The 18,337-nt window shown below is 38.6% G+C and overlaps 1 protein-coding gene across 1 annotated transcript; it reads right to left on the bottom strand.

Moving 5' to 3' along the window:
- Positions 1-358: 358 nt before the first annotated feature.
- On the bottom strand, positions 359-17,948 carry SAMM50 (SAMM50 sorting and assembly machinery component). Its single transcript, XM_052790906.1, has 15 exons — positions 17,812-17,948; positions 15,901-16,011; positions 14,441-14,542; positions 13,559-13,646; positions 12,341-12,447; positions 10,244-10,374; positions 9,943-10,030; positions 9,254-9,382; positions 8,467-8,538; positions 7,240-7,326; positions 4,689-4,759; positions 3,839-3,906; positions 2,858-3,004; positions 1,818-1,959; positions 359-570 (listed from the first exon to the last, which is right to left on the bottom strand). The coding sequence occupies exons 1-15, from the start codon at positions 17,830-17,832 to the stop codon at positions 525-527; spliced, it is 1,410 nt and encodes a 469-aa protein (XP_052646866.1). The 5' UTR covers positions 17,833-17,948; the 3' UTR covers positions 359-524.
- Positions 17,949-18,337: the final 389 nt, after the last annotated feature.

The raw sequence follows: 18,337 nt of genomic DNA, 5'->3' as shown, positions 1-18,337 counted from the left end.
TTCAAATAAGAACATTTTGGTTCACTTACAACCATTATTTGTGTAAAAGAATTTTTGATACGTAACAGAATTTTTTTAGCGTCATTTGCTCACAGAAGTTGATGATGGAGAAAAACTGTTCCCCCTTAATTTCCACTCCAGCCGCACTCACATTTGGTCATCCCAACACTTGTGAGACTTGTGGTTGGAAGAGTGAAGGCTGTGCAGGCCAATGACAACTATAATCATGTGAACCATGTATCCAGAGCCAATTTCTGACACAACTCTCTAATATTTTAAGTAACAGCTGTAAGTTAAAATAGCTAGAATCCTACAAACACTCTCCCGTCTTTGATAAGAATCAGAGGTACAATGAACCTTTACAGCATAATTCTTTAATGTAGTTTCCTGTGGAGTCTGAGATGTAAATCACTCAGATGTGTATCTGTATTTCAAGAAAAAAGTTAGACCGTATCGAGCTATATTATAGTCTTGATTTCAATTACAGGGCACAATTTCATATACTGATGTAAAATGTTTCCGTGTTACAGAAATCTGATTCCTGCTCCAAACTGAACACCATCACATATCCTGAAAAGAAACAAATAATAAACAACGTAAGTGATAGATAAGGTACTGATAAAATTAAAATCAATTCTCCCGATCCCCAAATTCCCAAGGTTTTCAATCTTTGGAAAGTTACAATTCAAATTTTAGCTGACAAAGGCTTTTTAAAATAAATGCTTTGCCAATCTGTCATCCAAATGGAGTATTTACGTTTGCAAAATAAAGCCCATATTTTCATATTGCTATTATTCATTCACATTTCACATGAATGACAACTAGAAACATAATCCAACCCCTGTACGAAATACAGGGTACCTCTCACAATATTCACAGGCAAGAAGAGGCCACCTGTCCTGGGTTCAGCTGGGATAGAGTTAATTCTCACAAGAAGCTGGGAGGGGACACGGCCAGGACAGCTGACCCGAACTAGCCAAGGGGACATTCCATACCGTATGATCTCATGCTCAGTATATAAACTGGGGGAGCTGTGGGACCTGGGGGGGCACAGGGGAGGGAGGCGCTGCTCCAGAACAGCCTAGGCATAGGGTTCCGGGTGGCGAGCAATTGCATTGTGGATCACTCGCTTCGTACATTCTTTTATTAGTATTATTGTTATTATTATTTCTTGTCTCCTTGTGTTGTCCTATTAAACTGCCCTTATCCCAACCCACGAGTTTTTACCTTTTTCTTCCGATTCTCCCTCCAACCCACCAGAGAGGGGAGGAGTGAGCGAGCAGACACATGGTGCTTAGTTGCCAGCTGGGCCTAAACCACAACACCCCCCGAAGCTTTTTTATTGTGTACTATAATATTTGCTTGATGTAGGATAATTGGTTGCTAACAAATTAATTTGTTCTCCCTTTCTCTTTATCTATAGTTAAACTTATTTTCATTTTTCAAGAAAAGACATTAAACTCAGTATTTATCCAATCATTTGTTTTTGGAAGGCTTAAGAAAATCCCATGAGCTGTTTGAGCGATCATTTCCCCTAAAGAAATAAAACCTGCTACACAGCTATTCATACATTTCAACAGCTGATCTCAAGTTCAATGAACTTTGAAACTTGAGAAACAAAGTCTCAAACCAAGAACTACTGTGACACCAACATGAATATAGCGAGCTGAAAGAAGAGCATCAAGTGCTGAAAAATCTCTAAACTGGCATAGAATAAACAAAATTAAAACGCAGCAATTCTCTCTGACAAAACCAGATAGAAGTGCAGTAACCTTTGAAACGAGTTACTACTAAAGAAATTGATGTAAAAAACAAACCTGTCACCAGATTGTACTCCCATAGGGAAACAGTAGTTCAGTTCTAATCTAGCAATGTTTCCAAGTCGGAGCACTATTCCAGCACCGTAAGACCATCGGATATACTCTGCCAGCTTCTGCAGGTGAGCTCTGGGACCATCACCTGAAAGCAAAAGAGCAGGAGAACAAGAATCAAAGTAGACTGTCAAGGTGGTCAAAGGCTAACTGGATTTTCAGAGGTAGAAGACAGACTACTTAGGAGCACCTCCTGCAGATTCAAAATTTATTTACTACCTGCAACTCCCATAAACGCCAAGTACCTTGGACTCAAACTACTATGATTTTAGTTGGATTGCTGGTTGATCTTCATCTGCCACCATAGGGTACCTACTTGCATGAATCTGGAAATAAGTACTAAAGACTTAAATATCTTCAGTGGTCTCTATGTTTTAAAGTTGATTAATCTGCTTTTCAGTTGTGCATAGTGTCTCACTCCCATATGGATGCTGCCTCTCTTCCATCAAGAGAGGCAGACATCAAATATCACTATATCCCAAAATTGATTGAAATGATATTGAAATGTCATACACTAATACACTGAAATATATCTTGAAAAAACTTGGGGATGGGAGAAAAAAAAGTCACAGCAGCTACCACACCCTCATCTACACTCTAACACCACCACTTTTTATTTAGTTCATCCCAGTAAACATTAGAATCCCACTAAAACATCATCTTCCAATCTCCCTTCAGAATGGTCTAAGATAGCAGGTGTTAATCAATTACCTCACTGGTTTGCGAACACCACCAATTCACAGATACTACGGTTACCATCCTGGCTCTCTTTCCTACAAGTTGTGCTAGAATTTATGTAAAGCTCTAAAAAAATTACTGGCAATCTGTCAAATATATAAATTAATAGCAGCAGCTTTTTGACAGGCACCAAAATATAAGCAGTAAAGAAACTGCTACTGAGTAAACAGACACAGAACAGCTCTCCTTTTTGCTTTTATATATAGAGAGAAGCAGGTTTTGTTATATACAATTCTATTGAGTCTTACCATAGTTAAGATTGCAGAGATTTCCAGCATTAAGGAAAAAATGTGTTCGGAAAAGGTCTCCAAACCCTCCCCGGCCTGGCCGGAAGGGGAGAGGCGTGTATAGATGCAAGCCTCCAGCCCAGTAGGCTTCTCCTCCCAAGTAATCACCTGTTTAGGTAAAATGTTGGAATAAAGGCATTTACTGTGGAATACATTAAACGAACCAGTTGTTAAAGGTACAAGAACACATCCTTAAGTTGTTTTACATTGCAATTCTACCCTTTACAACTCTTGCCACTTGCTTCTAGCTCTCTTCAGCCTTACCACTATCTAAAAAATTTAGCACTTACACAATTCTTTGAACCTTCCAAGTGAAGTGCCCTTTTTCTTCATTCCCTCACCAGAACAGCCTGAGGCATGCACCTACTTGTGGTTCATCAGAGACTACCTCCTAAATACCTCTGAAATACTTGCCTTAGTTTTAAAAATGGGCAATTGATACAATTAAACAAATAGCTTTAAAATACACTGAATGGTGAATCCACTGATAACAGCAAGTCAGCCGCAGAGTAAGGAATAGAACTGAGGAAGCTCCTCGCTCTCAAAACACCTTTACTGACCAAATTACCTTTCCCCTAAGCTACCTGAACATATGCTTTATCAGACAGACATTTAATGTGACTGTCGCTATAACCATCTTTTTGGAACTTTTTCAGCTTGAAAGTTGCTTAGTAATTAAAGTGACACACTGGAAGTATGCAAGTCTGAACACACACTTGGTTTACAAAATTAGCTTATGGCTTAACTAAGAACTACTGGGCTTTATTCCATTGTGAACTAATATATAACGATAGATCAAAGACATAACACTTCTCAGATTCAGACTGCAGAATGAGTGCAATTATTTTTAAGCTATACAAAGCTTAAGGACAGAATTTGACTCTTTGCTACACACTAATATTTACAGTATTGTCAGAGGAGTGAGATTTAAAAGTTTCAGACCTTCACTCTGGGGTCCAATGCTGTACATACTGAATCCACGCACGCTTGTTGGTCCACCAAGGTAAAACCTAGTGAATACAGTCAAATTTAATTTATGCTTCACTTGAAAGGACATATTTGAAAGTATCTAGCTTACTTCTAACATTGCTTTTCAGACTTCCAGGTAACTTTGCAACAGGTTTAGTAAAGTGTATTTAAAGAAACACAAGAAATTACATTCATTAAGTCTAAACCCTGATGCATTTGGCAAAAAAAATTCAAAATAAATGGAAGTATTAAAAATAAAAATCAGTCTTCCATCATTTACAAAAATCAAAAGGGAAGGATCCCCAGCACTGAAGAAGAATCAGAATACTGTCTGATTCTCTCTGTTTTAATAATTTTGATAGAAATACTGTAGGTAAGATCTACCACATATGAAGTTGACACTTAGTATTCATTGTAAACAAATTTAAGTCTAAATGGTTTCTGCTAGTGATCTTTAAACATAGGTGGTAGAGGGCAAAATTGTCTAAAAAGCCAACATAGTTACAATATGGCTTCACTTCCAAAAATATCTGCAGTGTTACCTAAGCCTGATACAAAATTTTGCAGATGGTAAATACTATTTTGCAACCATAAATATTGTCAGGCAGAGCTACTACATAACAAATTATAAATTTATACTACCCCAATATGAAAATCAAAACCAGAAGGCATGGCTTGAGTACTAACATGCTATTAAAGCTAACTAGAAACATTTTATTCTCCTTAGAACCAGAAGTACTACTGCTTCTCTCTTCTACTATAGTTTTCTTTATACATTATCTGGGTTGACTGAAAAAAATTAAAAAACATTTTAAAAACTTGCCTATCAGCTATACTGGATGGCTTGTCTCCAATAGGTACTAGCATTCCACCCCAAAGTGATGCTGAAAAAACCTGTGGAGAGAAAAAGAGTTGTTTATTAATATGTATTACTTAATTTCCCTAAAAACAGTATTAGTAAAATTTCATCGCTCAGTAACAGGGAGAGCTCCCATTAGTCTGAAAGAAAGTCACAGATGATCACAGCGTATGCATGGATAGCACACCAACAGTAACGGTATTTTCAGGAAACTCTTAATCATTGCTGCCCTCTTTCTTTTATGCAGTGCTACATCCTGAAAAAGTCAATACACCACATTTGAACCAAGTGCTACTTTCACAATAGCTAAAGGGAACACTCATCCAGCTCCTATTTTCTTATGAATTTTCATGTCTTGACATAAGACAACACTGCTGATATAAATTACTCCTGGCAATTTTAAACCCATAGGAGGCTAAGTCCAGCAAATAGCTACCAAAAATGTACAATTATTACCTGTCTGTAAATTAACCTTATAATTAAATGAAATGACCTCCTGCCACTCACTATATTGACATCGAATACACATACAGCATTACTGCTTATCTGTAGAGTAATTCTTGGGAGCCAAATCACTATAATAAATACATTTAATCATTTGCTTGCTGCCTGTGTACCAAGTAGAAGTACTACTGCCAGATGGTGAGATCTATTGTCAATACCTAGGCTAAAGGTGTTGGATAATGTCTCTAATTGGACAGCACACTCCTGCTACCTTCTGCCCCCAAAGTCCCCAGATGCCTCCCCTGCCATTATCAGATGTGAACTCATCAGGCGGGACACGCGTATCTGGTCACACAGCACACGGCATATGTAAAAGCCAGTTGCACACAAGTCTACGCTCATGAACAATGGGTGACATAAAATTATGTACATGACGTGATGAGATACGCTTCACTTTCATTCACGATGTAGGCATATTAGCAGTCACGGGAAAGAGCAAAGTCCTCTTAGCGTAGCCATGAAGCCATTAAATTACTTCATAGGAGAATACGCTGTCTTTCTCAGCTGAAGGTCAGCAAATAAATGTAACATGATTAGAAGTGCACTCATAAGGCAATGCCTTTTCTTCCACCACATGGAAGGTGCAAATATAATGATGTAATAACAAAAGGGTATAGCAAATAGCGTTAAAATGCCCTTCTGTGTTGGCCTCATTGGTCTAACTCAAGAACTTCATTGCACCGAGTCGCCTCAGAACAAAAGCATGAAACAGCAGACTGACAGATCCTTACAGCATCAGTTCACTAGTATCTGCACTATGGAAGCAGCTTGGAGTTTTTCAGTTGTACTGTTGACATAATGCTAAGAAATCTTCCAGTCTCCTAGAATTTCTTCATTATTCCAATACTTCTTAAGAAGCTTTCAAGATGCAGAGATCTTCTCAACACTTTTTTGTTTGCGTTTGGTTTGGTTTTTCCTAGTATGTTGGGATGCAAACTATTGTAACCTCCGATTTTTAAATCTTCATCATGGAAGTTGCTGTTTAATTCTCCATTCAGCTACGAGACAAGAACTTACTGCACTATCTCCATATGATAAAGAACTTCTTTCTAAATACAGACAGAAATATTTCTAGTATATAGCTAAATTCTTATTTCACTAAGCAGAAAAACACCTATTTCCACCTAATACTAGCTCTATGCTGTTAAAGATGCCTGAAACTTAAGACCTCTATGTTCTCATAAGAAGCTGGAGTACATTAAACATGGAGTGGAGTTATCCAGTGTCATTTCCTCTGAAGGAAATCTAGTTGGTATACACAAGAACTGCTGCCAACCAAACCAAGACTTTTAAGCGATGATGATACAGGGATTTGCTTCAAAACCACACAGTGACTCCAAACCAAAGTACTAATGTAGACACACCATAAAATCTGTGATGTGCTCTGCCTACAGGGTGGCAGACTGGGGTCTCCTATAAACTCACGCTACCTTGTGTCTTTCTTACTGGAACTTAAATCATCTATTGTGCACAAATATGAAGTTCAAAATGTTGTAGTGCAAGCTTAGCGTTGTAGTGAAATGACCCTTCCCATTCTTGACCAATAATTTTACACAAAAGAAATAATTACATGCTATGATACCAAAATTAGTAGTCATATATTCATAATTTACAATGACAACAGAAAACTAAACCAAGATTAGTCAGAATAATCATAACTAGGTGAAAGAGACAGAACAAAGGCTGCAGTAAGTTTCTGAAAAATCACTCTTAAGAAAGATCACAAAGAACAGACATGCCCAACATCACTTCTGAAAGGAAAATAGTTCTTATGGTTAACTGTCAAACAACTTGTTCTTTCCAAATGCCCACTTCTGTGCATGGCAGGAATGTCAGGTTAAAAATAAAGAATACTTCACTTCAAAAAAACCAAATGAAGATATCTACACCATCCATCCTTCACTTCCATGATCTTTTTCTAATCCATGGTGAAAAATCATCATAAGACATAGATTCAATAACCTTGTTTGTTAACTCAGATCAATTACTAAATTATCTTCAAAAAAATTACCGAATCCCAGAGAAGTTGCTTATTCAGCTGAAATTCAAAATCCTCTTTTAGAAAGCTCACGTCTCCACCTGTATAGCCAGCCAACTCCTGCAAAGACATAAGTTTATGAAAGTTGTAATGGATTTTACATGGTTCTTCCCCCTAAAAGTTCATCATGTCTGCATCAGCATAAGCAGTGTTTTCTGTACAGGAAAGACAGATACACTGGTATGGAGAGACAACTGAATTTTGGACCAATGAAAAAAACATGCATGACCCTCAGAACAATGAGCTGCAATTTTCTCCTCCAAATATTAAACTAAGGTATTGTTTTCTAAGCCATTTTGTAAATGACAGCAAAATAGAATGAGGCTGGAAAATTCAGCACCCGAAATCAAAACTCTTACTGTACTTGCCTAGACCCGAGCAGATTCCATATGTACTAAAGCAGGGCTGAAGAACCAGACAGACAGTTGCATTACACCAGCGCTAGTTGAAAATAACAAGTGAAGTGACTGAATTGGTGTTAGAGGCAGCATCTAAGAAACGGTATGTTAACTAAACGCTGAATTATAACCACCTTTCTCACTCACAAACAGAATAGTTCACTGCTGCTTACAGGAACACTAGCACTTCAAGTTCCACTGACATTTCAAAGCAATCTGCTTCTAAAGCACTGCAGAAGTCAATGTTTCTGAAGTATTAACCCATACAGCAGAAAAGCCAGCTTTTCTAAAAGCTCTGAACGTAACAAGAGTGAAAACCATTTTCTGTGCCAAAATGATTCATGTATATGCCTTTGAGAGTTATTTTTACCCAGTCTTTCATTTTTAATTCTAAGACTTACAAACTTTGTAAGTAGCTACAGGACCACAGTCTGGTAGTCTTACATTGCAGTGTTAGAAAACAAGGACTAATACCCACTGCAAAATGTAGAGTAAATACTGTCAGGGATAATGTATCTCAGCTAATAAAATATTTAATGCTAATGGCGAGATAAAATGGCTGTGCTACTTGACCAATAGTATACAAATGAAAATTTGCCATCATAAAAAAGATTTCATGATTTTAAAAGGCACATACTGTAAAGAGAAAAAGTAAATACTGACCATCACTGTCTCCTAATCAATTTATGATTAATTTCTAACTGTAGACATTTGTAACATGAACATCAATCAGATAAATTAAGACTTACTCAAACATACTATTACTGGATTTTATCTGTAAGTGTAAGTGATTTAATACTACCTGATTAATTTTTAGTAAAGCACCTCGTCTTGGCAAGATTGAAGAGTTCCGGGAATCAATTACCATAGCGTGCTGAAAAGAATCAAATAATTATTTTTAGGTTCTCATATCTGTTGAATACCACAGAGTGACACTATTATTTTCCTTCAAAAACTGTGCACACAGTGGAAGACAGCCACAGCTCCAGCTAAGGCTAGTGCAGCTCCATGGATTTGGGAACAATGTACCCACAGACTAACTTAGTTCTGACTTTAGAAGCCACATCAAATATGTATACATTTATACCTTTTGACCATGGTACACACCAGAAATATGGCAGCAACAATGCCCCAGTGTAAGTCACCGACTTTGTGACAGTGATCTGCAAATAGTTTATTCCTACAATTTGTAAGCTACAAGTTAAAGATGACAAGTGACCAAAAACCGGCATAGGAAAGAATATTTAGAAAGGGCATAGCAACTGCAGGATGAGGAAATTTACTGATCCTGTCTTCTACAAAGCAAAAGCAAAACAATTCTGCAAAAAGAGACGGCAGATGACACGGAGGGAGGCCCTGCAGAAAGAACAAGCCAGCCTAAGCAATAGCCAAAATGCAACGGTCCACTATGAAAATATGTTTTCTCTTTGGACCTCCTGAATGACTCTGTGTGAATGACCAAACACAGCAAAAGACGTCTGAAGTAAAACACACTACCTACTATGACAAAAAGCTCCTTTGGTATCATTTGTAAGTATTAAATGACTCAAAAGAATGTGTTTTTAAAAATTATCAGGAAAAAGCCTTACAGAGAGAGAAGATTTAAGAGAGTGTCCACTTTCTTCTCGAACGGAAAAGGATGCTGTTCTAGCAAGGCAGCCAAGCTCTCTCCACACACCCTCCCACTTCAGTGTGTGATTGGTCTTCCAGATGGGAAACTACAAATAAAGAATTGAGTAAGACATGAAAAAATTTTTGCCACAAAACTAAAATAAACACTTCCCTGAAAAATCTTTCTCTCTAAAGTTTTTTATACATGAGTCTATGCTTTTTCTTTCCAAACTTCTTGGATCAGAGAGAAACCCTTTTTCATTTCAGAGTAATGCTAATTCTGCTCCAGCCAAGACAGTTTCTCCAAGTAGGTGCACACTGTTTAATCCATCCCAAATGAAAAATATCTTGAATTGGGCTGATACAGTCAGCTAGGCAACAAGCTGCCTCTCTGAAATGATACTTTAAACGTTAGAAATTTGGAGAAAAACACATCAGTATTTTTATATGGCCAAAATAAGACTGAGTTCTAACAGAAAGACTAAGGTGTATTAATTACCTCTGTCATTTTAAAATTGTTGATGTCTTTCAAATAACGACAAGTCAGCCCTGTGCACAAGTGTTTCAATCATTAAAAAAAGTAAACCAAATATTTGCAAAAGCCAGCTGTGACCTGCATTAAATGTAAATGAAGCATGTGTGCCACAAACGCTTGTGCTACACTTACATTAAATTCTGTTGATATTCCTCTATCAGTTTCACGAAGAGAGCTCCAAGGGAACTGTCCAGTTACTTTATACAGGTTAACCGAAAAACTGAAACACAACATTAGTAGTAGGTTTGAAAGTGAAACTATTTAAGCAGGTGCAGTTTTAAATTATCACAAAAACTTAAGAAACCAGCTCTGCTACATTATTAACAGACCCTCAGCAAAGGAATAGATTTAATTATTACTCAGTGAAAGATCTTATTAATTGGTTTATATTCCTTCACTAAAAAAAAGAAATACTAAAAAATGCATCCCCTACTTTCTTTCAAATTTTCCAGGCTGTGGTTTGAAGAATGACAGGCCATATGAAGTTTCCTTTGTTCCATAGGAGAACTGGAAGGTTACCTTTTCTGCACGTCCAAAAAGATTTGGGAACTTGAGCCCAAGTACCTACGGAACATAAAAAACCCACAACTGTTCATATAGTTTGCCGTCTTGCATCTTAACTGTACGCTGAAGACATCTACCATGGGAATGAGAAACGAAGACATTAAAAGTAGCTGTAACTGAATGTGTTTTTCTTTTAAATCAGGTTTCTCTTTGCACTGGCAGCAAAAGCCATCACAACAGCACAAGTTACACTTAATCATCCAGTTTTTGTTGCTGTCCAGTTGTTGCTGACTTAATCTGCATTCTCACTGTATGATCAGTACTGCTATTATTTCAAGCAAAATCTCCCAGCCAGTCTCCAAGCCCAGAAGGGTAAGTCTTTGGCATAATAAGCAGCTGCTCTGCAACTGCAGACTTTCCAGCTGATCATCAGGAAAACTACTTGTCAGGCAGAGTTCATCAGAACCACAGCAATAAGCCAAATGAAAATTATCAATACAGAGTCACTCCCCTGTATTTTTGAGTAACAAGATGCTTTTGCAATCAGTCCTGATGGCAGTACAACATACCATTACAAATCTCCAGAAAGTAAACACTTTCACCTGTTCTGACACAAATTCCTTTATCCCTTTGGCAGCTCTTGGCCCTTTGGCAGCAAGGATGGAGCAGGTTTCCTCCAAGTACAGGCACTACCAGGACTGTTCTACTATTGTGTGTTCTATTTTAAAAGAATGTAAAAAAGCTACCAAATCCCGATCACCTTTGTCTAACCGCTACTGGAAGCAAATCAGTCACTGGAACTTTGTGATAATGGCTACTATGTAATTATCCAACTAACCAGAAACCGCTAATCCAAAGGGCTATTACTATGAAATATTAGATCTATAGGCTTCAAATAAATTTAAGGGATTAAAATAAATGTCAAATCTATTTAACTCTTAAGAAAACATAACCTCTGCTGCCAGTACCAGTGTATACAAGTCATGCTTTTATATCATTCAAACATTTTACTTCTCTACAAAAAATTACAATCAAATAGAGGGGGAAGCCGAGTACAAAAACAGAATCCACAGTAGCTTTCCAACTGTTTTCAGATGCACTAGAACCAACAGGTCGGATTCCCCACTGGTTTCATTCAGGCCATGACACCCTGGACGTTGCCCTCAGCAGCGGAGCCACATAAGCAGCTCTCAACTCACTGAGTTCCTATTCTCCCTCCACTTGCAAAACACCCTCACCTGAGTCGTGCGGTATCTTATCCAGGTTAAAAATACCCCTAAGAAGAACAGGATGAGTCCCTTGATCTGGCTTATCTAGCAGCACCAGGCACAGCTGCACTGTGCACATGAGAAGGCAGAATGGGTGCAGGAATGAGCACCTGAAAGCATGATCTACTTACGCCAGCACGTCTGTTAAAAGGACATTAAGAAAACAACAGTACGGCTGTTACTTTTTCTGTCAATTGGTAAATATTTTTCAAGCAACATTTTAATCTGATGCATCCTTAATTGAAGCAAATGCAAACAAGTTCTACAGTTTGTATGGTTCTGGAAAACCTTGCATTTTGCAGCCCAGAATAACTGGTACTGGGCTAAAACAGTGAAAACCAAGAACAGTTTCTAAGTCAAATATAAAGCATTTCGACTGAGAAGAACAACACTTTAAACAGATCTCATAGAAACTAAATGCCAAACTCCTTACTAATCTCTCCAGTAGATAAAGCGTCTTAAGTATTATCAAGAAATAATTTAAGTCATTTTAAGAATTAAAAAATTAACATACTGAGTTGGAAGCTACAGCATTCTCCCCTAGCTCAAAATAGGCTTTTGCTGAATGAAAGCCTGACTAATACAAAGACTCTTAGAGACAAAGGTCTGGCAAAGCCTTAGTAAAGCTGGATCAAGAAAATAATTTGGCTTGGATCAAAGTCCTCACTTATTCAATCACCAAATTCCTTGCTAGGTTTGAAACATGAAAGTAAGAGGAATATCAAAAGGAATTAATAATTATTTGAAATAATCCATACCATACTGCCTTCATTGTTGCCAACCATAGTATTATAGCTTCCAGTTAGTCTTCTCAATTCTGTTACCTCAAAGGTTACATCTAAACCATTTGGAAGGGCGTCATCTCCTACATAGACAAACAAACAGATGTACGTTATCTGTAAAGAGCTATTTAAAAAAAAAGCAGACAGAAGATGACTTGAATTATTTGAGAACTGGTTGAATTAAATGATAATGAAAGTCTACATTACAAAGAAAAATGGCTTGAGAAAAAGATGTCGTTTGGGTATGAGTGCAGAATTTGGTTCAATCATAGCATGACTGGCTTTAATCATCAACATGTTAGTTTAATTATGAAGTAGTAACATTTGTTTGTTACCTACCCGCTAAAAACAAATATGTACACAAATCCTTACACTAGAATAAACAGAAATTAAAGTGGTCCAGACGTGGCAAGAAGAACACCATCACTAGGGCAGAGCTTCCAGCACTCTGTGGGTAAGTGCTAAACAACAGAAACCACCCAGTTCCCTCAGGGCTCTGGCTATGGCAGCTGTTCCAAAACACAGGTGTCAAGGGTACCTAATTCTGCTTGAAACAAATGAGACAGCATCCCATCACCAGCAACCTGTGGGACTGCACTGTGTTTCCTTCTCAATAACATGACTTTCCTCTGCTGAAGAGAACAGCAATGGGTTTGAAAAGCAACCACAAGCCTGGGAATGTCAACCGAACCTTACTGTGAAACCCACATACATTCAGCTGCCCCATAGATACTATTAATCACAAGCACTTGATACAATTACCTGTATTTCCTTAAGCACCAAGGAGGTGCTGCTACAATGTCAGTTATGTGATGTGCAATACATGGAAGCAGAGGACACATTTTCAAGCTTTTCCTCAAGTGTTCCTCTGAAACTTGGGATTAAGGGTTGTGTACTGTAATCATTTTAGTGCTGCAAATTCACTCATTTTTGCATGTACACAAGTAGTATTTATATATGCAGACATGCAGACACATGCAAATACATCTTTTTCAAAAGGATAATGGATGTAGACACATACATTCGTATATATAGCACACCTACATGTACATCTAAAATATATAAAGGTATATGAGAGAGTAAGTTATATACACAAAAAATGTCCAACCTGTTACATAGGGAAATATACATAGGTATGCACATGCCTATGTGTGTATGAGGAAAAAAGGTGAGGATTAATGAGGCAATACATACCTTGACAGGTATCAATCAGAACCTCTACCTGTCTAAAGATTCCTAGACGAAGCAACTTTTCACGAGCTTCATGCGATTTTCTCATCACCTACAGGATGAGGTAAGTAGCTCAGTCTTTCAGGTTATCAAAAAATAACTAGGACAAAATAGTTAAAATGCAACAAAGTCATACAATATTCACAGATTTTGTATACAAAGACACATATATGCGCCTTCAAAACAGATCACAACCACTTTAACACTTGAATCTGTAAAGAAATAAATTAAACCCAGAGCATCCAGCTCAATTCCTACCTTCTGTTAGTTTGCAATCTAATTGTTATAATACTTAAACCTATTATTCAAAGAGGCTTCAGTACTTAAAACTTATACACCTATTTAGGGGGGCCATGCTTTTCGCTAAAAACCCACGCACCCTAATCTGTTTAAATTTAGACCAATCCACAGGTCTAATTGCCAGCCATACTCCAGAAGGAATCACCACCTAAAAGTGCAAGGACATACAGCCTAACTCACACTTTGATCCATTGTGGAGACTGGCATCAGTTATCTGTGCTGAGATCCAATAATTTATCTTAAGCAAATTAACTGAAAGTGTCACCTACACAGTTAGCAATTCTCAAATGGGAAGAGTGAAGCTGAAAAAGTATCTGAGAGTACTGTTTGCCATTTCACAACGTCTTTGACCTGAATACATAAAAAAATACAGTATCTGTCAGTATTTCATATTTAAGTTTGGCTTGCATATCACAGGATCAGAATCATCACAAAACTTGACAAAGTTGCCCCATGTCTGAAGGGAGTAGCCCAAAGCAGGAAAAAGAGAGAAAATCGTAACGTGAATTTTTAAACAGTAGCTCTGATATTCACTACAGTACTTACATCAATGAGATTTTTAGCCTTGAAAACATCAGAGATTTCATACATGATAATGTCATCTTTGGTCCTTCCAAGTCCATCGAAGTGCACATGCTGAACCACCACCTAAACAGAACAGATGTTTAAACACAAATACTGAATTTGCATCTAATAATGAGTATCAAAATCACCAATGCAGAAAAAAATACTGTTGTCCAAGTGAAAAACCCTGAAGATTCCTAGGCTAATTACTGCTAACCTACATTATCAGAAACCAGTACTAACTACAATTCTGGAAAGTTGTTCCCTTAACATGAAAATTAAAGAAAAAAGAATTCTAATACCAAAGCTCATACTGATTGTAGCAGAAGAGACAGTAACAGACTGTAGCTGCTGGGATTTTAGTCATAAGTGTTGTATGGACAAGTAAGTCACTGCAGAAATCACACTGAGATATTGAGACATGTAAGACAAAACACGTACCTAGTCGCAGTTAGCTATTTCTTGTATCAGCTACACATAAGCAAAGAGTTAAAAAATGCAACAAACAAACCTACAAGCCCTGGAGCATTGTAGTTTAAAATGCATACTAAGATCACTAGCATTATGAGGTTTTATACTTTCTTAAAATCATTCATCTTGTTATATAATCATCTGAGATAATTTTACCTTAAAAATCACAAAACAGTCCAGGTTAGGTGGTACAAATGGACTACAGTGATAGCATTTCCCTTATTTTTCCAACCTTTTCAGTGTATTATAATTTTAGGGGTAAGCATAAAAAAAAAATAAATCTGCAAATGCTTCATGTATTCGCATATAATAAAACAGCAGAGTAAGAGCAACCTAGCATTAATGCAAAATGCTTTAAAAAACCCTATCAGAATATACACGTAATGAACTAAATAAAAACTAAATGTTATTAGCAAGTTTCTAGTGAGGATGACTCTGAATAGCATAAGGAAAAGGAAAATTTTAATACAAACTAAGATAACACATGATATCTCATGCCTCTAGCATGGCTAAACATATGGGACAAGACAGACATGCTCTTACATGTGAAATATTAAAAAAAAAAAAAAAGTTACCATCCTCTGCTGAAGTTAGTATTTCCTTTAGTAACATAATTCACATGGTGGCACTTTACCCTAACCTGGCTAATACTGCACTCTAGCAGATTAAGGACAGTTGCTTGGTTTGTTCCTAAGCAGTGCTGCAGGAGCAGTAATCTCTTAGGAGAGAGAGAGGAAAGCAGCACCTGGAAACAGGTCTGTTAGCTCAGAGCTGAATTTTAGTAACAACTCCTGTGGTAGGGGAAAAAAAGAACAGGAACTAGACAACATCAGATTAAATTCACAGTATTAAATTTAATTCTTTCACATCTCAAACCATAGTTTAGAAAGTTCCCTTAGGAAAAACAAGCAAGCAAGGGTGCCAAGACATTTCTCTTCAGAAAAAAATCAGGATGTTGTTCAGGTACTTACATCTTTGTTTTCGAGAATTTCCTGCTTGGCCTCAGGTTCAACTTCAACCAGTTCAGCTTCCTCTCCCAGGGCACCAAAGTCTGGCCCACCCATTGGAAGAGGCTCCAAACTCTGAAAGCATAAAAGAAAACTGCATTTAATACGGTATGCGCGTTTGTGATTTATGCCTTTTGCAAAGGAAAAAAACTACGGTTCTTGACGCTGTGCTCATCAGATCCTAAGGGAAAAGAAGCAAAAGAGAAGAACTAAAATGAGGGGAATTACCAGCACGCTTGTTACCTACCTGCTTGCTGAAATATTTAATGAAAGCTGAATAGCTTCCATGTTGAATGAGTTCTCCAAAATACGCTGCACTCTTCCAAAAATAACCTTATTTTTAAGGCATGCTTCCTGTGTTAAAGATGAATTCTACCTTCTTAAACAAACAAACAAAAAAATCTAAAGCATCAGGGTGTCACTACTTAGTTTGGGGTTTTGGGAGGGAGAGGAGCATGAATATTGAACAATTAAAAAAGAAAAAAAAGGTGTTTTCAGCACGTTACTTTGCTTTACATATATTTATGTTTTATATTTTGATATTTCTTTTAAAAGTAACCTTCCAAGTAATGCTCAAGAACCTCACGCCCTATCCATTAGAAGTGAACATTTTAATGAAAATGGTTTCCAGCGTAGCATGGCTTTATTTACTATACCTGAAAGAATCCTAAAATAAGACTTATCAGAAGATAATGGATTCAAGCATGAGTGAATAGAGGGTTATCTGCAAAAGCAGAGGTCAGGATTGGATAACTCAGTAAATCTACTTTTAGTCTTAAGTCACTAATACAGTACTTGCTGCATTATTTAAGGATAGCTGTTTTGCTGGAATAGTAAATTGCTGTTACATATCAGAATCAAGTTAAATGAAGACTGAATCTCACTCGCAATAATATTCAGGCAAGCATGAAACACTCTGCATCCACACAACATTGTACATCAGTTTATACTACAGATGGATACAAAACCAAGAACACACAAAAAAATTTTAAATGGAAATTAAATTAGTCATGGTAATTAGACACTCTGGAGCCCTAACAGCCCCCTGCAACTGTTCCTCAGTCTAATTAAACACTATGTAAAAGCCTGCTGGTTTTCAACAGGCTCACAGAAAAGAGGTATTCTACCTGGGATCTTGAGGAATCATCCAGACCATTCTTAGCCCCCAAATAAGTCAGTCACTCATTAATCATACCTGAATTACCTACATCGCGGTTTTAAACACCCCCATGCGGGCTCCCCGCGGTTGCTTGAAGGGGAAAGTAGTTTAAGCTAAATTCACAAGGTATTTCACCAAACGGACTTAACATTTGCTCTGTGATTCCTTTGCTTACAGCCAACAGCACCACCGACCTTTTCTGCGTTACACTGATATTGTTACAGCTTGACTTCCTCGCACCCTGCCTCGCACGGCTCTTACGCTTTTCCACAGAGCGGACCGCTCATCTAGAATATCCTGAGAGGTGCTTCTCCAACGAAGCCTTGAGGCACGGAGAGTTCACTGCCTTCCTAAAGTATCTCAGAGCCTACGCATCCTTATTCTTGGAAATTATTTCCTGAGGGTTAAGCCAGGTTTCTTCCTGTTGCCATTACAACCGCTGCTTCTTTCTCCTACCGCGACAGAAATCAAACGCTCCTTCTTTAAGCCACAGCTCTCCGGGTTGGGAGAGCGATGCGTCTGTTCACCGAGACCTGCTGCTCGCCGGGGTTGTGGACCCGGCGGAGGAACCAGGCCGCCGCTCGCCGTCCCCCCCCGCCTCCCCGGGGCCTGGCCCGAAGGTCGTCGGTAGACGACCTTCGGGCCAGGCCCCGGGGAGGCGGGGGGGGACGGCGAGCGCCAGCCGCTGGTCCGGCGGGACCCCCCCCGGCGCTTACCCGTGCGTGCACGGTGCCCATGGCGAGAAAAGCGGCGGCGGCGGCCGTGAGGGGCTCAAGGCCGCGGTCCGGGAGCTGCCATGACAGGAAGCCCCACCCCGGTTGCCATTGGGCCGGGGGAGAGGGAAGAGGCGGGGCGAAGCGTGCGTGGCCCGGATGTTTCCCGCCGGCAGGCAGGAAGGAGAGGGCGGGGCTGCCGTGAGGTGAGGCAGGCGTCATCTGAAACGGCCGGCGGGATTGGGGACGTTTTACAGGATTTCAAACAGTTATTTAGCGCTTGGTGCCTGCGCCGCGCTGAATTACTGCGTTTTAACTAAGCGAGGGGACAGGGGTGGTTTGGGAACGTCCTCCGGTTTTGGAATTGCTTCTGTTTAAGTACACAAAGTTATTTGTGAACTAATGGATTGCAGAGGAAGTAGGTTTGGAAGGCCGGGGGACGTTCAGGTCCAGCTGCAGCACGAACAAGCGACTCTCGAGAGTAGTAACCAAAAAAGACGCCTCGCAACCGTTAAATCTTAAACGTTCA

The sequence above is a fragment of the Harpia harpyja genome, chromosome 6, assembly GCF_026419915.1.
Source record: "Harpia harpyja isolate bHarHar1 chromosome 6, bHarHar1 primary haplotype, whole genome shotgun sequence".
Lineage (NCBI taxonomy): Eukaryota > Metazoa > Chordata > Aves > Accipitriformes > Accipitridae > Harpia > Harpia harpyja.
The sequence above is the reverse complement of the archived record's forward strand: the minus strand, read 5'-3'. Positions and strand labels throughout refer to the sequence as shown.